General features: G+C 35.4%; 1 protein-coding gene across 1 annotated transcript in view; it reads left to right on the top strand.

The window, feature by feature from the left end:
• LOC121421228 (serine-rich adhesin for platelets-like) overlaps positions 1 to 19071 on the top strand; it is a 37113-nt gene extending 18042 nt beyond the window's left edge. The window contains exons 9-13 of the mRNA XM_041615891.1: positions 1379 to 1619; positions 2906 to 3125; positions 4461 to 4638; positions 16088 to 16153; positions 17916 to 19071. Coding sequence (XP_041471825.1) covers positions 1379 to 1619; positions 2906 to 3125; positions 4461 to 4638; positions 16088 to 16153; positions 17916 to 17960 — 750 coding nt within the window. The 3' untranslated portion in view covers positions 17961 to 19071. The remainder of the gene's footprint in view (positions 1 to 1378; positions 1620 to 2905; positions 3126 to 4460; positions 4639 to 16087; positions 16154 to 17915) is intronic.
• The last annotated feature ends 1095 nt before the right edge of the window (positions 19072 to 20166 follow it).

The following is a 20166-nucleotide window of genomic DNA, read 5'->3' on the forward strand; positions in this document are numbered from 1 at the left end:
GAAGACTACATGATCCGATTGTTTTCATCCTGAATAGGAAACCAGATGTCGGTATAGTGTTAGTCTTGAGATGCTGCCGTGTTTCTGTGGCTTTAGATATTCATCTACCCCACTGGCATAAGCCATGTAATCGCTTCCATTTATTCTCATGTTTTATAACATTTTCTATTCACTGTCCCCTAGGCAGGTCGGTGTATCCTTTGTCTACTTGCATAAATACATGAAATCGATTAAAAGGGGAAGTTCACCCTGACAAAAATTTTATTGTAAAAATAGCAGAAAAAATTATGAAAAATATTGCCGAAGGTTTGAGAAAAATTCATCAAATAATTAAAAAGTTATTAGAATTTCAATTATTTGATTTGTGACGTCATATGCGAGCAGCATTCCTACATAGCGAATGGTAAAAAATCAATGAAATGTCATTTTCTCAGAAAATTGAAAAAGGTTTTCACTGTAACTTTTGTATATCAATAGACAAATCATTTCACACCCGATCATGAATAGAAAACAAAATTAAGTCACCAGCAACCATACAAAATTTGAAATTCATGCATTTTATATTACATAACACATGGGACAGCTGCTCGTTTATGACGTCACAAATTCAAAACTTTGAACTCTAATAACTTTCTTACTCTTTAACGGATTTTCCTCAAACCTTCACCAATATTTTTTACTATTTTTTCTGCTATTTTTACAAAAAAGTTTTCTTCAGGGTGAACTTCCCCTTTAAAAAAAAATCAAGTTTATAAAACAACTAAATTCGCACAGTTAGGATTTTATTTTATTCTTTACTTATTTTATCGTTTTGGCTTGTAAGCCCAAATCTTTCTAAAGCGCGTTGTAGCGGGCCTCCTGATGGTTTAATCGAGAGAGATGGGTCATCTCAATGGGTACTTCTCCGCTTCAATATATAAAAAAATAAAGGACATCATACAGTTGCGATATCATGCCTTCTTCTCAAAATAATGATTAGTTCACTTGTTCACCCCTTTCTTCAATTGTCAGAAAACTGTAAGAAAAAAAAGGACACCAACCCCTGACTAGTTCCATGTGACACCTGCCATTCCAGTAATTGTCAAAGTAATAAAGAAAGAAAAGTGTCATGAACAGGGGATGGAGGTTATCCGAAAGAATCTATAATTTTGCATTTATTAGCATTATGCATAATTATATAGTGCCCTCACTCAGAGGATATAGGGGAAAGCGTATATGGCGTTGCCAAAGATGCACCAGCTTCAGATCATCAACGCAAGGCGAAGGTTCAGCTTCCGAGATGGCGGCCCGATCACGTCAATACATAAGTTCGATTATAACTTCAGATTGGTCCGTCATGTAAACCTCTTGCATTATTATCTTTTCGCATCAAATGCAGGTTGAAAACGTCTCTAGATCTCAATTATCGACGGAACTCGACCCGATCATTACCTTCGATTGTACTGCCATTAGCTTCGAGCCGGGTAGTGTCATCGGGACTATTCTGGCGGAGTTGACGGCCATACGGGGAACAGTTACTGATGCACAATTGCAAAATATAGCGACCTTAGAGAACATAGCATTCCCGACATCAATAGAAGTGAATGGAACCATCTTTGGAGTTGGGTCCTCTTACACAAGTAAGCCTCTTTACTTTTTTATTGATGCGCATATGATACGCCACAAAAACTCACTCCCAATTGGTACCTGTTTATAAGAGCCAGTTTACCTGTCTTAAGTGGCAATGTGTTTCCCTTTCCCCTGGGTTGGACTTACAGTCTAAGTTCAACTGTAGTTAATTATCCTTTCTTTCTCAGGGCCCTCAAGGACAGCAGTTTGTTAACTGATGAGGCCACCCTGATTACATAAAACTAAAACTAAAAACAAATATACAATAAATATTGATATATAATGTCCAGCATGCATGAACATTATTTGAACATGATTTAAATGTACTATCGGTTGGATATACTCTTAAAATCATTTGATCACCAGGAATCGCAATATTGGACCCGATTGCAAAGTGTGATTTGTATATTCCGTGGTAGTCAAAAAAGAACTCGACACCTCTCAATTCCTCAATATCAGAAGAAATACTGAACTCATAATAATCGTCTTCAAGAGTATCTTCCCCTAAATAATTTGGTACCATACTTATGCAGTATGTGCTAACGCTTGGACAATCTAGAGGGGTTTTTCATTGTGATATAAAGATTAATAGATAAGCTCCAAAGTAAAGCATGGCTCAATAAATGAATTCAGGTGTCAGTGATGCCATAATCCTGCATGAGTTAGTAAAAATATTTATTTTGCAAATCAATTTTAAATAAAATTTGCCTGAGAATTAATACTAAAACGTGCATTTAACAATCTAAATGTTAATGATTGCAAATCTTTTTTATGCGATGAGTTTTAATGCAACCTTTGTATATTGTGGCATGATTATAACATGGCTGAGATCTGGATTCTTTATCATAATCACGCGATACATGAATTCGGCGCCAATCGAAATTACCAAAGCATTAACACATAGCAATAGGTATCAAATATTTAATAGTTGAAGATTTCTCTTTCTAGTCATATATGACAATTTTGTGTCCATGATACGTATTTGCTTTTTTTAAATTGGGCTTTTTTGAGGTATCATTTTTGTTATAAAAGTATTTATTTGTATTAACAATTATTTTCGGGTATTATCATTTTGATAGTCTCTATGCGTGTGAAAAAACAATATTTGTGTAAGGCCATTTGCTTCTTAAATGCATATTTTAACGCAGATTTGAATATGTTGAAATATGTTAATGATCTTATACTATGATAAATGTATTTCTTTTCTAATGTTTATCATCCTGCACTGTGCCCCTCTCTCCTCCCTCCCTCCCTCTGTCCCTCTCTCTCCTTCTCTCTCTTTCTCTCTCTCTTGCAGTAACCGTTACAATACCTACAACGACGCAAGCTCCAACAACGCAAGCTCCAACAACTACGGTGGGTACAGCGCCCTCTGTCGACTCATCTACTATCTCGGTTGGAGCCATTGTGGGTATTGTGCTTGGCGTCCTGGCATTTGTCATGATCGTCGTTATCTTCTTCTGTACCTGTTTCATCGCAAGCATAAGGAGAATTCAACAGGAAAAGATTCTTATTGCGTAAGCAGTTTTTTTCCCTTTCTTGGTCTTTTTAATTAAATGTCCTTATTTTGTTTTAATTCCACCTTTATGCATCTATTTATTTTTTGCTTTATTTCCACCTATATGCATCTATTTATTTTATTATGTTTTTTTCTCATTGTTATTCTTATTGTTGTTGTCATTGTGGTTGCTATTTTTCGGTCGTGGATTAATCAATTTGGAATTTAATCTCAAGATTCAGGATATTTTTAAGGGCAGAAAATAAATCATTAGGTTTCTTGAATTATACGTTCGTTTCCCTGCATGTGTTTAGCAAGGTTAAGATGATAACAATGATAATAATAGCAGTATTAATATAATATTAATAATGTTCATAACAAGAGTAGTAACATAAATTATGATACAAAGGACAATACTGTTAATAATAATGATAACAAAGATACAAATAATGGGCGTATATTACACTTAATCAATTATTGAAAGTGGCATACAACTAGTTAAGGACCTAATTAACTGGTTTTGAGGATGATTGCATAGACAATACAGTCGAAAGCTAAGTTAAGGTAAAATGTTATTGAGATATTGATAATGATAACGATAATGACAAGAATTATGAATCCTGATGATAGAAATGAATAATTTATTATCACTACCCGTGGGCTACATCAGCGGGGTGGGGCGAAATAGTAGATGTCCCCCCCCCCATAAAAAAAGAATTACCCTCTGTGATGACGCGTATGCGACACTATTAACACGACAATTGCCATAATTGTGGAGCGTTGTGGCCCAGTGGATTAGTCTCCGGACTTTGAAACAGAGGGTCGTAGGTTCGAATCCTAGCCATGGCGTAATTTCCTTCAGCAAGAAATTTATCCACATTGTGCTGCACTCAACCCAGGTGAGGTGAATGGTTGCCTGGCAGGAATTTATTCCTTGAAATGCGTGTGCGCTCTAATCTTAGTTATTACGGCAGCCAAGCTACAGCTGGGGTAATAATATCCAAGTCCTTTGGAAGCGCATAGAGACATTATTCATAATTCTGATATGCGCTATACAAGAACTGTTCATTATTGTTATTATTATTATTATAATTATCTGCTCGAGGCAACTCGAACTAAAGCCGGGGTAGTGATAATGATGATAAACAACGCGCCTCGAAATAGATTATTTTAGATAGATGGCACTATATAAATGCTTATTATCATCATCATCATCATTATTATTATTATTATCATTTGTTATTATTATTTATGTTATTATTTTTATCATTATTAATATTTCTATTACTATCATTAGTATTTAATCATTGTCATCATCATTTTTATTATTATAATCGTTGCATGCCACCACCAGTGGACGTCGTGAACCCAATCGGGCATTCTACGATGATAATCTGAGCTTCCTCGAAGATGAGACGTTCTACTCTGAAGACCTTTCCGGCGGCTCTTCCTTGGACGATAGAAGGTTCGTGGTAGGCCAGGCCCTGCGCAGGATGGGTGAAACGAGTTACCCGATGTCGGAATACTCACAGGTAAATAGTTCAGTTTCAGATTTTTTTTTTCATTTTCAATTAATTAATCAACATGACAACAAGCCTGAGGGATTATTAGTTAGTCTGCCGGTAGAGACAGTGAATAAAACTTTGACCAACAAATGGACCTCCACGCAGTTATTAGACCACATAAGAATTGCTGCGTTTGGGGCGTTCTATGCGCAATGCCTTATAGCCTGCATCCATTGGCGGCGGAGCAGAGGATTAACTTTTGCGTTTGGGGGGGGGGGGAGGCTATTGTTGCGCCCCCCCCCCCCCCAAACACAAAAGATAATCCTCTGCTCCGCCGCATGTGCCTGCATCTTCAGACCAGGGCCTTAAGTCGAGCGAAAGGCTGGCGCAACAGACTAGGAATTAGTCGTGACTGGTATTCCAGGCTTTTCGCATTTACTACGGGGAAACTCTTTACAACGCGCCAATTCCTTTGAAAATACAATACCCCGTTTGGATCTATATATCTCTCTGGTGTCACACTAGACAATGGTCTGGAGCGAACACGACATGAAATACCTTATCAACGCACGAGGCGCACACTGGGGCCGGTTAGATCATCTGCGGTGATCGCGATGTGCATCGTCTCCATTTGGACTCGCGAATAGCCTTTGTCAACCAAGAGGAAAAGCGCGAGCTGCACAAGCTCTCTTTGATAAAGCACTTTCGCTTTCTCCGCTGAGTTTACTCCGAGACCGTTTAGATCTACAGACCAAAAGAGGATCACGCCGTGTGACCTCGCGATTGTGATAGACTGTCTAGGGTAATATTTACCTTGCGTTTACCTGAGATTCGTGCTCTGTGATTTTTGCCGAAACCGTTAAGATCTAAAGTGGACAAGGGCGACCTGCACTGTAGCGTATTTGGTGGTAGATCTAAACGGGATACAAGTCAAATCACAACGGATAGCTGAGAGGCTTTTGTCGAAAGTTGGTGGACTGGGATTGACTCAGTATAACATGTTTGCAACTGTTCGTCCGGTGCATATCTTCGGATAATCTGCTTCCCCCGTCCACCAACTTTAGACAAGCCTGTCAGCTCTCCGTTGTGATTTTAATTGCATCTTCCAAGGAAACGGTGCTTTGTAGAGAGTTTCCCCCGTGGTAAATAATTGCCTAGTCACGGATTACCTGATTACCTAGTCACGCTGAAGCTAGATAAAATCCTCTCCCATAGTCATGAGTCGGCCCGAGGCCAAGTCCATGACTGGCAGATTTTGGCATTTGGGCATGGGCGGAAATCCCAGGTCCCCCTACTCAAAATAGGGGGGGGGGGGACACAATATACAGTGTCCCCCTACTATTTGTGGTCCTTCATGATGGTAAGGAATACATCATTCAAAATCGATGTAAAACGTGTATTTTACGACGAGATATTACCGTATTTTGGGGATGATAACCGTTTTTTTTTGCCCGTCAAATCATTTTCGTCGAAGAAATGACCAAAAATTGTCGGTGATAACCTTTTTTTTTTGCTTGTCAAATTTTCCAGCCCCTTGTACCCCTACTTTTTGGGAGAGATTTCCGACCCTTCATTTGGGCCGGCCACGACCACAATCCTGACAAAGATAAATTATATGAATGCACAAACGAATATAGACATATTAGTGTCTAAATTGTAAATGGTACCGTAGAAAAATTAAAAAATATTACAGTTTTCTGTTTGCATTCTGCATTTGGATAAATAGGACGAATGAAGATTAGAATTAACAAAACAAAAGAGAAAGTAAACAAGATTGACTTATTAAAGAGAAGAACTTGCATTGGCAAGCCCTTTTTAGATATAAATTGAAGTAAATATTTCAATCGTTGGTAATTAAAGGTATAGAGTTGGGTATTCGATATCGTGCACATACATGAGTGCAATTATTGTGTTTATTTTTATAACAAGTGGGCCGATCGATACTCCAATCTCTATCCTTCCTGAAAAGAATACAATGTGAGCACAGAGTGGATAAGGCGAAAATATTCACTCTTTTGAAACGATTAAATTCCACAGTTTAAAGATAGTTTCATATTCTCGACCATAGGCGGAAATATCTCCCAAAAGGAAGGGGAACCAGGGGCTGGAAAACTTGACCAGACCCCCCGTTGCACCCACAAATGTAATAACGCCCACAAATGTAATAACGCCCACAAATGTAATAACACTTTACCCACAAATGTAATAACGCCCACAAATGTAATAACACTTTACCCACAAATGTAATAATTTCACCCCACAAATGTAATAATGCACTTTACCCACAAATGTAATAATTTTGATCGCCCACAAATGTAATAATGACTTTACCCACAAATGTAATAAATTTGAAGGGATTTTTGGCAAATCCGTTCTGAACTAAAATCGTATAGTAATGCGTTCATATAGCACTAAAGTGCAAAGTCTCTTTTCCTGACCCGGTTAATTAACAAATTATAATATAAATCCAAAGTCTTTATTCCAGACCCGGTTGTTTCAAAAATTATAATATAAATCTAAAGTCTTTATTCCAGACCCGATTGTTTACAAAAAGATAATATAAGTCCAAAGTCTTTTCTCCAGACCCGGTTGTTTAAAAAATTATAATATAAATCCAAAGTCTTTTTCCAGACCCTGTTGTTTCAAAAATTATAATATATATCCAAAGTCTTTATTCCAGACCCGGTTGTTTAAAAAAATAATAATATAAGTCCAAAGTCTTTATTCCAGACCCGATTGTTTCAAAAATGATAATATAAGTCCAAAGTCTTTTCTCCAGACCCGGTTGTTTAAAAAATTATAATATAAATCCAAAGTCTTTATTCCAGACCCGGTTGTTTAAAAAAAAATAATATGAGCCCAAAGTCTTTATTCCAGACCCGGTTGTTTCAAATATTATAATATAAGTACAAAGTCTTTATTCCAGACCCGGTTATTTAAAATATAATCATATAAGCCTAAAGTCTTTATTCCAGACCCGATTGTTTAAAAAATGATAATATAAGTACAAAGTCTTTTCACCAGACCCGGTTGTTTCAAAAATTATAATATAAATCCAAAGTCTTTTTCCAGACCCGGTTGTTTCAAAAATAATAATATGAGCCCAAAGTCTTTTCACCAGACCCGGTTGTTTCAAAAATTATAATATAAATCCAAAGTCTTTTTCCAGACCCTGTTGTTTCAAAAATTATAACATAAATCCAAAGTCTTTATTCCAGACCCGATTGTTTCAAAAATGATAATATAAGTCCAAAGTCTTTTCTCCAGACCCGGATGTTTAAAAAATATTAATATAAGTCCAAAGTCTTTATTCCAGACCCGGTTGTTTAAAAAATTATAATATAAGTACAAAGTCTTTATTCCAGACCCGGTTGTTTAAAAAATAATCATATGAGCCTAAAGTCTTTATTCCAGACCAGATTGTTTCAAAAATGATATTACAAGTCCAAAGTCTTTTCACCAGACCCGGTTGTTTCAAAAATTATAATATAAATCCAAAGTCTTTTTCCAGACCCTGTTGTTTCAAAAATTATAATATAAATCCAAAGTCTTTATTCCAGACCTGGTTGTTTAAAAAATAATGATATAAGTCCAAAGTCTTTATTCCAGACCCGATTGTTTCATATATTATGATATAAGTCCAAACTAAGATACGATAATGATGTTCCGGTGGAATAAACATGAGAATCGAGCCTAGTCTTCTCTCCAGACCCAGTTAATTAAAACTGGTGGAATCAAAGTCTTTGTTGTTGTTTTAAATTATACTGAACGTATTTTGAATATACGCGCTATGAGTAAATTGAGAATCAAGCATAGTCTTTTCTCCAGACCCGGTTATTTAAAACTAAAAACTAAAACCCTATATAGTAATGCCTTCATATAGCACAAAAGTCCAGTCTTTTTCCAGACGCAGTAGTTTCAAAAATTATAATGTAAGTCCAAAGTCTTTTTTCCAGACCCAGTTATTTCAAAAATTATAATATAAGTCCAAACTAAGATACCATAATGATATTCCAGTGGAAAAAAGGAAAATCGAGCTTAGCTTTTCTCCAAACCTTGTTATTCAAAAATTGTAAATAACAATACAACAACAACAAAAACCGTATAAAGACCCCATAATCTTATTAATGCTGGATAACATGGATATATAGCGTAGTCTTTCAGCCAGACCCAGTCATTTGTTTTTCAAAATAAGGCTAAGAGTAAAAATATAAATAACTCCAAATCTAATACCAAGCAATCCTTGAACCTAAGAACATGTTCTTAAAAAGAGGTTTAGAATGTTGTCTTTATTCCAGACCTAATCATTACAAAAATTACGAAAAAAAATCTTCTTACATAAGACCCTATCATATTCTCTTGGAATAACATGAGTTGTAAAACGTACTCTTTCCTCCAGACCAGGTTATCTAAGAAATTAATTAAAAAACAAAATCAAATCTAAAACCAATTTTTAAAATTTATACCCAGTAAAAAATATGTCTGTACCCCACACCCAGATTCTTTTGTATAATAATACTAAGACCCCTACAAAACATTGTAGTTATGCATTTGCAAAGAAAACGTCCATTTTCCAGACTTGGTTATTATTTAAAAATAAAATTGTCTAAAACAAATACCCAATAATCTAACTACTGTGGAATAACATGGAGGTCGATTGTAGACTTTCCTCCAGACACAATTATTTCAAGAATAAAAAACAATAAAACCCAACCCCCAACAACGAATCTAAGAACCAACAATCCTCCAAATTAAGACCAAGTACAAAAGCACATGTTTAGAGCGTTGTCTCTATTCCAGACCCAGTCATTTACAAATTAATTCAAACAATCTTAAAAACATAAGACTTTGTCATATTCTTATTCCTGTTGAATATCATTATTATTATGCTTAGACCTTCGTCTAGACCCAGCTATTTATAAGATAAACAAATATTGAAAAAATCAAAGCTAAGACCAATCTTTAAAATTAAACCCAGTTAAAATGCTTGGGTTTAGAGAGTTGTCTTTACCCCACATCCAGTTCTCTTAAAATACAAATTAAGCAAAAGATTAATCTAAAAACTTAGACACCAGCATCTCTCAAACTATAAAGCCCTTTGATAAGGCATACCGTAAGTTGGTATACAACTTGTTTTTGTTTGATGGAAGTGAAATGAATAAAATTGAATTGAATTGAATACCACGAAAACGTCAAATTAATAAAAGGTGTAAATATTCAGATCTGAATGGTACGCGCCTTAAAAACCCAAAATAACAACAACAAAAACGTTATTCTACATCAATGATATTGTGGCGTCTTTGTTAATATTGTTTGTCTGTTTTTATCGTTTCTAATAATTTCCTATTTTGAAATAACTGCATGGGTCTAGAGCAAAGACTACACCATATTTAAAGACTGGGCGTTGTGGCGTGCGCCTGTAATCAAAGCTATGTGGGGAAGTTACAAATTGATGCAGAGGTTCGAGCCCTTGTCACGTCTTTCGGATGGTGACGTTAAAGGTCGGTCCCAGACGTAAATAATCATATCTGATTGAGACACGTCTGACAAAACTCAAACACACACACACACCCACACACGTTTGCCCCCTGGAAAGATTAAACCTCAAGATGTTGATGGACCTGAATCCACCGAGGGGACAGCCTAACTCCGTAACTCTGGTACGGGTGTGGGAGGGGGCTCTTCTTTCTTTGCCTGTCTCTCTTTCAGTCATTTCAAATCAGTTTTTGTCTCACCTGCGAAGCAAAGTGAGACTATAGGCGCCGCTTTTCCGACGGCGACGGCGGCGGCGGCGGCGTCAACATCAAATCTTAACCTGAGGTTAAGTTTTTGAAATGATGTCATAACTTAGAAAGTATATGGACCTAGTTAATAAAACTTGACCATAAGGTTAATCAAGTATTACTGAACATCCTATTAGAGTTTCATGTCACATGACTAAGGTCAAAGTTCATTTAGGGTCAATGAACTTAGACCATGTTGGAGGATTCAACATCGAAATCTTAACCTGAGGTTAAGTTTTTGAAATGTCATAACTTAGAAAATATATGAACCTAGTTCATGAAACTTGGACATGAGGTAAATCAAGTATCATTAAACATCCTGCATGAGTTTCACGTCACATGACCAAGGTCAAAGGTCATTTAGGGTCAATGAACTTTGGCCGAATTGGGGATATCTGTTGAATTCCCATCTTAACTTTGAAAGTTTATGGATCTGATTCATGAAACTTGGACATAATAGTAATCAAGCATCACTGAAAATTTTGTGCAAGTTTCAGGTCTCATGATTAAGGTCAAAGGTCATTTAGGGTCAATGAACTTTGGCAGAATTGGGTGTATCTGTTGAATTACCATCATAACTTTAAAAGTTTATGGATCTGATTCATGAAACTTGTACATAAGAGTAATCAGATATCACTGAACATCCTGTTCGAGTTTCAGGTCACATGATCAAGGTCAAAGGTCATGTAAGGTCAATGAACTTTGGCCATGTTGGGTTTTTTTTGTTGAATAACCATCATATCTCTGTAAGTTTATTGGTCTACTTCATAAAAAGTGGACATAAGAGTAACCATGTATCACTGAACATCTTGTGCGAGTTAGAGTAGTATTCAAAGTCAGCACTGCTGCTATATTGAACCGCGTGATGCAGGTGAGACGGCCAGAGGCATTCCACTTGTTTTCCTATCTTATCACTTCTTGATCACATAAATCCTCTCTCTCTCTCTCTCTTTACTTAACGGGTCAATATAACCACAGAAAATATATATTAGGCCACTGAGATTATTGGAATTGTAACTAATAAAAAAAAATGCTGAATATATTACAAATGGTGCTTGGTACACTGAAAATTTAAAGTACCGAAGAACTTGTTAAAACTTTATCCCCTCTTGCTAGAATGATTTTCTTTTATATAATATCTCATAGATCGTCGATCAACAACCTTATCGTTTACGGGAAGTAATCCCCATATTGTGTGCAGATATCTTATTCCTCAGTTTTTTGTTTTATATGTATTTAAAGGTTTTGTGTGTTTTTTTCATAATAAAAGGAATGAATATACAAGAAATAATAACAATAAACAAGTGGAATGCCTCTGACCGTCTCACCTGCATCACGCGATTCAACATAGCAGCAGTGCTGACTTTGAAAACTACTATAACTCGCACAAGATGTTAAGTGATACTTGGTTACTCTTATTTCCACGTTTTATGAACTAGACCAATACACTTACAGAGATAGGACGGTAATTCAACAAATACCCCCAATGTGGCCAAAATTCATTGACCTCACATGACCTTTGACCTTGATCATGTGACCTGAAACTTGCACAGGATATTCAGTGATACTTGATTACTCTTATGTCCAAGTTTCAAAAGTCAGATCAATAAACTTGCAAAGTTATGATGGTAATTCAACAGATACCCCCATTATGGCCAAAGTTCATTGACCTTTGACCTTGGTCATGTGACCTGAAATGCACACAGGATGTTCAGTGATACTTGATTACTCTTATGTCCAAGTTTTATGAACTAGACCAACATACTTTCAAAGTTATGATGGTAATTCAACAAAAAAAAAACAATTCGGCCAAAGTTCATTGACCCTAAATGACCTTTGACCTTGACCATGTGACCTGAAACTTGCCCAGGATGTTAAGTGATACTTGATTACTATTATGTCCAAGTTTCATGAATCAGATCCAAAACCTTTTTAAGTTTTGATTGTAATTCATCAGATACCCCCAAATCGGCCAAAGTTCATTGACTCTAAATGACCTTTGACCTTGGTCATGTCACGTAAAACTTATGCAGGATGTTTGGTAATACATGATTAACCTTATGTCCAAGTTTAATGAACTAGGTCTATATATTTCTTAAGTTATGATGATATTTCAAAATCTTAACCTCAGGTTAAGATTTTGATGTTGATTCCCCAACATGGTCTAAGTTCATTGACCCTAAATGACCTTTGACCTTAGTCATGTGACGTGAAACTCTAATAGGATGTTAAGTAATACTTGATTAACCTTATGGTCAAGTTTCATGAACTAGGTCTATATACTTTCTAAGTTATGATGTCATTTCAAAAACTTAACCTTAGGTTAAGATTTGATGTTGACGCCGCCGCCGCCGTCGCCGTCGGAAAAGCAGCGCCTATAGTCTCACTCTGCTATGCAGGTGAGACAAAAAGAAGTAATACAAATAATACTAAATAAAATTGTTACCCTACTTCTCATACAGTGGGTGGCAAAAATAGTCAATCATGACTTATTGCCAAATAAAAACATGGAATGCAATGGTTATCCCCTCTTGTTAGAATGTTTTTCTTTTATATAATATATCATAGATCGTCAATCAACAACTTTATCGTTTTCGGGAAGTAATCCCCTATTCTTTACTGATATCTTATTTCCTATTTTTTTTCATATATGTTTTTAATGTTTTGTTATTTAGGTTTTTTCAAAGAAAAAAGGAAGGAATATACAAGAAATTATTTTTTAAGGACAAGTCCACCCCAACAAAAACTTGATATGAATAAAAAGAAAAAAAATCAACAAGCATAACACTGAAAATTTCATCAAAAATCGGATGTAAAATAAGAAAGTTATGGCATTTTAATGTTTCGCTTCATTTCGCAAAACAGTTATATGCACATCTCGGTCGGTATGCAAATGAGGAACTGATGACATCACTCACTCACTATTTCTTTTGTATTTTCTTAAATGAAATATGAAATATTTTTATTTTCTCGTCATTGTCATGTGAAATGAAGTTTCATTCCTCCCTGCAACACGTGGAAATTTATTATTTTAACATTTTGTGCTTTAGGCAAGGTGGTCCTAATCGTCAAATTCGTAAAAATTGAAATAATGTATAATTCAAACAATGAAAACCAAAAGAAAGAGTGAGTGACATCATCGACTCTTTCATTTGGATGTAGCTGGCTCGTTCATATAACTATTTTGTTAAAAATAAACAAAACTTTGAAATGTCATAACTTTCTTATTTTACATCCGATTTTGATGAAATTTTCAGCATTGTGCTTGTCTGATTTTCCTCTATTGATTCAAATCAACATTTTTTCTGAGGTGGACTTGACCTTTAATGGTTGCAGGGTCTTTGTTTTGTTGTTGTTGTTGTGTTTTCTAATGACTTTTATAACTGGGTCTGACAGAAAGACTAAGCTACATTTCCATGTTATTCAACATAAATAGGATCGTGGGTCTTTGTTTTTTTTATAATTATTATAATTTTTGAAATAAATGGGTCTAGAAAAAAGACTTTGGACTTATATTATAATTTTTTAATTAACCGGGTCAGGAAAAAATATTTCGCATTTATGTGCCATATAAACACATTACTATAAAGTTTCAGCTTTTAGTTACCGGTCTGGAGCAAAGACTATGCTTGATTTTCAATTTACCATTAGCATTTTTATTCCACTGGAATATCATTAATGTATCTCATTTGGGACTAAAATTATAATTTTTGAAATAACCGGGTCTGGAAAAAAGACTTTGGATTTATATCATGATTTTTTTAAACACCCGGGTCTGGAAAAAAGATTGTGGATTCATATCATGATTTTTGAAACAACAGGGTCTGGAAAAGGACTTTGGACTTGCATTATTATTTTTTAAACAACCGGGTCTGGAATAAAGACTTTGGACTTATATAATCATTTTTGAAACAATCGGGTCTGGAATAAAGACTTTTGGCTCATATGATTATTTTTTTAACAACCGGGTCTGGAATAAAGACTTTGGACTTATATTATTATTTTTTAAACAACCGGGTCTGGAATAAAGACTTTGGACTTATATTATTATTTTCTAAACAACCGGGTCTGGAATAAAGACTTTGGACTTATATTATTATTTTCTAAGCAACCGGGTCTGGAATAAAGACTTTGGATTTATATTATAATTTTTGAAACAACAGGGTCTGAAAAAGACTTTGGATTTATATTATAATTTTTGAAACAACCGGGTCTGGAATAAAGACTTTGGGCTCATATTATTATTTTTGAAACAACCGGGTCTGGAATAAAGACTTTGGGCTCATATTATTATTTTCGAAACAACAGGGTCTGGAAAAAGACTTTGGATTTATATTATAATTTTTGAAACAACCGGGTCTGGAATAAAGACTTTTGGCTCATATTATTATTTTTGAAATAACCGGGTCTGGAATAAAGACTTTGGGCTCATTTTATTATTTTCGAAACAACCGGGTCTGGAATAAAGACTTTGGATTTATATTATAATTTTTGAAACAACCGGGTCTGGAATAAAGACTTTGGGCTCATATTATTATTTTTGAAACAACCGGGTCTGGAATAAAGACTTTGGATTTTTATTATAATTTGTTAATTAACCGGGTCGGGAAATGAGACTTTGCACGTTTGTGCTAAATGAACGCATTACTATACGATTTTAGCTTAGAACGGATTTGCCAAAAATCCCTTCAAATTTATTACATTTGTGGTAAAGTCATTACATTTGTGGGCGATCAAAAATTATTACATTTGTGGGTAAAGTGCATTATTACATTTGTGGGTGAAATTATTACATTTGTGGGTAAAGTGTTATTACATTTGTGGGCGTTATTACATTTGTGGGTAAAGTGTTATTACATTTGTGGGCGTTATTACATTTGTGGGCGATTATTACATTTGTGGGTGTAACACCCCCCCCCAAAAAAAAAAAAAATAGATAAAAAGGTTATCACCCAAAAAAGAAAGTAATCTCGTTCAAAATATATGTTTCATTTTCCATTTTTAATGATGTATTTCTTTCCATCCTAAAAAAGTGGAAGACATTTGATATTTGTTCCCCCCTACAATTATGGTGGAAGGACGCCCCCCCCCCCCTCTCTTGGATTTCCGCCCATGCTCTGAGCACGTAAACAGTGGGACTGTTCACAGCGTGCTCACATGGTCGACTAAGTAAATATGCGATTCACACTGTCGTAAGGTTCAAATTTAACTATGTGAACGCGATTTCATATTCTGTTCCACAGTTTGAATACATAGTAGAACACCATGCGTTTTAGCCCCCTGTAGGACTTATCTGTATCCCTGTGTATGTGTGTATTAAAGTTTTGTCAGACGTGTATCAATCAGGTATGATTACTTACGTCTGGGACAGACCTTTAACGTCACCATCCGATAGACGTGATCAGGGCTCGAACCTCTGCATCAATTTGTAACTTCCCCACAGCTCGGATTACAGGCGCACGCCACAGCGCCCGGTTGTGGTGTGCTGAGAATTCCTGCTTAGAATAATATATCATGACACGCTGCGTTCTACAATGTCTTCACACTGTAAACAAAAATCTAAAATCATTTCCACAGACACACTTCAAACACGTACTATTTGCATAGTTGATAAGTAAAAAATGTGCTTTCTGACACCTATTTTCTTAATTTATCAGTAATATTTTTTTAAAAACTATTATGCTTTTTTGCAGGATACATCGGAAGGATTTGGAGCTCAGAATTACATAAGACCTTATGTCACGGACGGCATGGATGGGGTGAGTGCTTCCATAGTAACTTTGTAAATAATTAGAGATATTAGAATAATATTATAAAGCAAATAATCATCATGCCATCAGTTTTCATGTTTACTGGAATACCTTGCCATCGTGTTTGTTTAAGGTGTTTAATCCAAATCCCTGTTTAGGAATGAGGTTAAATCAATGATAAGGATGACTTATAGCGGAGTAAGAAATATCAATCCTTTGTCTTCAAATTTAGTTCACTCTAAAAAATGGAATGTTAAATCAACATTTAAAAGGTTGGAGGAGTGACAACCTTTTCCAAATGTTACATCCAACTTTGTATAAAGCTAAATCCAACATTTTAAGTGTTGGGTAGAACCATTTAAAGTTGTAAATGCAACATTTAGAAAATGTTGTCACTCCTCCAACCTTTCAAAATGTTGATTTAACATTCCATTTTTTAGAGTGAGTGTTGAATATTCAAAGTGCTGTTGAAATAGTTATACAGATAGATGGAAAGCGATAGAGGGAGAGAGGGTGGAGAAGGGAGGGAGTGGATCGTCATCATGGTCATGGTGAATCCAAACACCGGGACTAGAATAATTTCTCATTTCATTTTTGTCTCACCTGCGAAGCAGAGTGAGACTATAGGCGCCGCTTTTCCGACGGCGGCGGCGGCGGCGGCGGCGGCGTCAACATCAAATCTTAACCTGAGGTTAAGTTTTTGAAATGACGTCATAACTTAGAAAGTATATGGACCTAGTTAATAAAACTTGGCCATAAGGTAAATCAAGTATTACTGAACATCCTATTAGAGTTTCATGTCACATGACCAAGGTCAAAGGTCATTTAGGGTCAATGAACTTAGACCATGTTGGAGGGATCAACATCGAAATCTTAACCTGAGGTTAAGTTTTTGAAATGTCATCATAACTTAGAAAATATATGGACCTAGTTCATGAAACTTGGACATAAGGTTAATCAAGTATCGCTGAACATCCTGCACGAGTTTCACGTCACATGACCAAGGTCGAAGGTCATTTAGGGTCAATGAACTTTGGCCGAATTGCAGATATCTGTTGGATTCCCATCATAACTTTGAAAGTTTATGGATCTGATTCATGAAACTTGGACATAATAGTAATCAAGCATCACTGAACATTTGTGCAAGTTTCAGGTCTCATGATTAAGGTCAAAGGTCATTTAGGGTCAATGAACTTTGGCCGAATTGGGGTATCTGTTGAATTACCATCATAACTTTGAAAGTTTATTGGTCTAGTTCATTAAACTTGGACATTATAGTAATCAAGTATCTCTGAACATCCTGTGCGCGTTTCAGGTCACATGACCAAGGTCAAAGGTCAATGAACTTTGGCCGAACTGGGTGTATCTGTTGAATTACCATCATAACTTTGAAAGTTTATGGATCTGATTCATGAAACTTGTACATAAGAGTAATCAAGTATCACTGAACATCCTGTGCGAGTTTCAGGTCACATGATCAAGGTCACAGGTCATGTAAGGTCAATGAACTTTGGCCATGTTGGGGTTTTTTGTTGAATAACCATCATATCTCTGTAAGTTTATTGGTCTAGTTCATAAAAAGTGGACATAAGAGTAACCATGTATCGCTGAACATCTTGTGCGAGTTAGAGTAGTATTCAAAGTCAGCACTGCTGCTATATTGAACCGCGTGATGCAGGTGAGACGGCCAGAGGCATTCCACTTGTTAAGTCTTCATATTCAACAAAATTATTTTAACGACCTTTGCATTTTAAAACCCTCTTCTTTACAGGAAGCCATTGAAAGGAACCCACTACCTGCCTCACACATGTGGTAATTGGAATACGCAGTGCCAAAATGCGATTTTTATTCCTACCATACATCGAGAGGGATGTGTAATTATTTATTGATACTGTACATAATGCGATAAATATTAGACCAATGATGCGCTATATGAAGTGATGAAATATATGTCAATAGAGACTGAAAGTTTATTGAATAATATTTTGTATTCTTTATCTAATAAGGGTAATATATACAACACTCCTCTAATAATATTTTGTAAGTTGATTTTCTTTCCCATGAAACCATGAAAATGAATGGAATGTAATAGTCTTCTGATAATAAATAAGTATATGTCTATGCAAACCTGGTAGTAAATATGTGTACACATTTAGAAACAGAAAAACGAATCGTTAAATAGTATACTTAATTATCGGTGATCAAAAAGCTACTCCATATTAAATGTAAAGTCTTCCACACACTGAAGTTATTTTCTGTGTCTTTGAGTGACCTTAAATTCATGTAAAGGACTTCCAGAAAAAAACATGAGTTCATATATTTTTTAAAGTTATATCGCCTGAGGATTACAAAATATAATTTTACGTGTTATTTCTATCTTAATTGTATTCAAGTTTCGGGCATTACGGTTATTCAGAAAAAAAAATATATGATCATGAATTTATGATTTTAAAATTTGTAGTTTTCTTTTGTTTGTTTATTATCGCAATCTATGAAATGACTGTGTGTTATTTTCTTGACAAAAAGCTCATGTTCCGAATAGGGCAATTGCTGCTTTAATGATAAAAAACATGTATTTGATGCATGTTATTGACAATAATTTTGGTTCAATAAAAAATTACTACAGTATTGATTTTTGTATAATGATTCATATTCGTGAACTGCTCTAGTTTTAATGAAAATGTGGAATCGTTTTACGACATCCTTAGAATTACTTTACATTCAATCTACATCGTTTTAAACTTAGGTAAGGCTTATTTAGACTCAGCCGGTAATGTCAGATAATGAACCGAAGCGGTTTACGTATCAAATGTTAAAACTTATTTATTTATTCTAGAACTGATATATTTGTGTTTTCTTTATGTGCTATGCAACTATTGTTCTCTTTTGTAATATTACGTTCTAAATAAAGATATTTTTTTCTCTCCATCGTGACTTTTTGTTTAATTTCTTTTCAAATGAGTGCAGTATGTTAAAGATAATATACATCTACATGGTCTGCAGTTAGACGGCTTTCTAAAGCATGTAAAGGGGGTAGAGCCATTATGGCTAAACTCTCTTTCTCTAGCAGTTTATCCATTTATTAATTGTCTAATGCTCATTTGGTCTAACTGGCATTACTGTAGGTCTAATGTCCATATTGTCTAATTTACCTTCGTCTTGTAATATTGTAATGCTAGATGGTACTTGATTCTCATTAGCATTACTGATCTTTATCAAAGCTTATAACAGGTTTTAAAGGTATTGTTTAACTTTGTGAGCAGCCGATTTAAAAAATTCTCAAACCAAGATGAAACATGTGTACAATTGCATGTATTAGAACTAATAAACCCTGAAAACAACCATTATTGAGAATGAAAAGCTAAAACTACAAGGCAAACCCCGATTTTGTAAATAGGCGTCTTATAGACACCTAAATAGTACACATAAGTTTATGGGATGAAATGAAGATGGTGTTTCCGGTCACTTTATATTTCAATTTTTGAAGCACTAAATGATCATTTTTGAACGCAATTTTTTCTGGGCTTCATTTTTGGAACACATCACAGACACAGGAGACAAGTGTGACTTTCTAGCTCAGATTTTTTAAAAGTCAAACCAATGTTAACCAATCACTTTAAAGCCACGGTAGCAAATGGAAGTTTGTAGAAGTGTTAAAACGGGGACATTCGAGTTATAGAAATATTGGAATGAAAATCAGTCTTGGAATGCATTTGATCAATCTTTGTTCTTTAGCTATAAATTCAAATTAAATTTTAACTAGCCAGATGGCCGCATATTGCTTATTTGATGTCAAGGTTTTAAGAGCGGCTATTTAATGAAGTGATTAAGGGGGGGGGGGGGGGGCAAAGAGAAAACAAGTTGGGGAAAAGGAAAGATAGGAGAGAGAGAGAGAACGGGAAAGAGGAAGAGACCGAGAGAGTCGGGTAGAGGGAGAGAAACCGATAGATGTGTGTAGAGTGAGATAGCGAGGGGAAGAAGGCGTGAGGAGGGGGTTGAAAGAGAGAGAGAGATACCGTAGA

This window comes from Lytechinus variegatus, chromosome 9 (assembly GCF_018143015.1).
Source record: "Lytechinus variegatus isolate NC3 chromosome 9, Lvar_3.0, whole genome shotgun sequence".
NCBI classification, from domain to species: Eukaryota; Metazoa; Echinodermata; class Echinoidea; order Temnopleuroida; family Toxopneustidae; genus Lytechinus; species Lytechinus variegatus.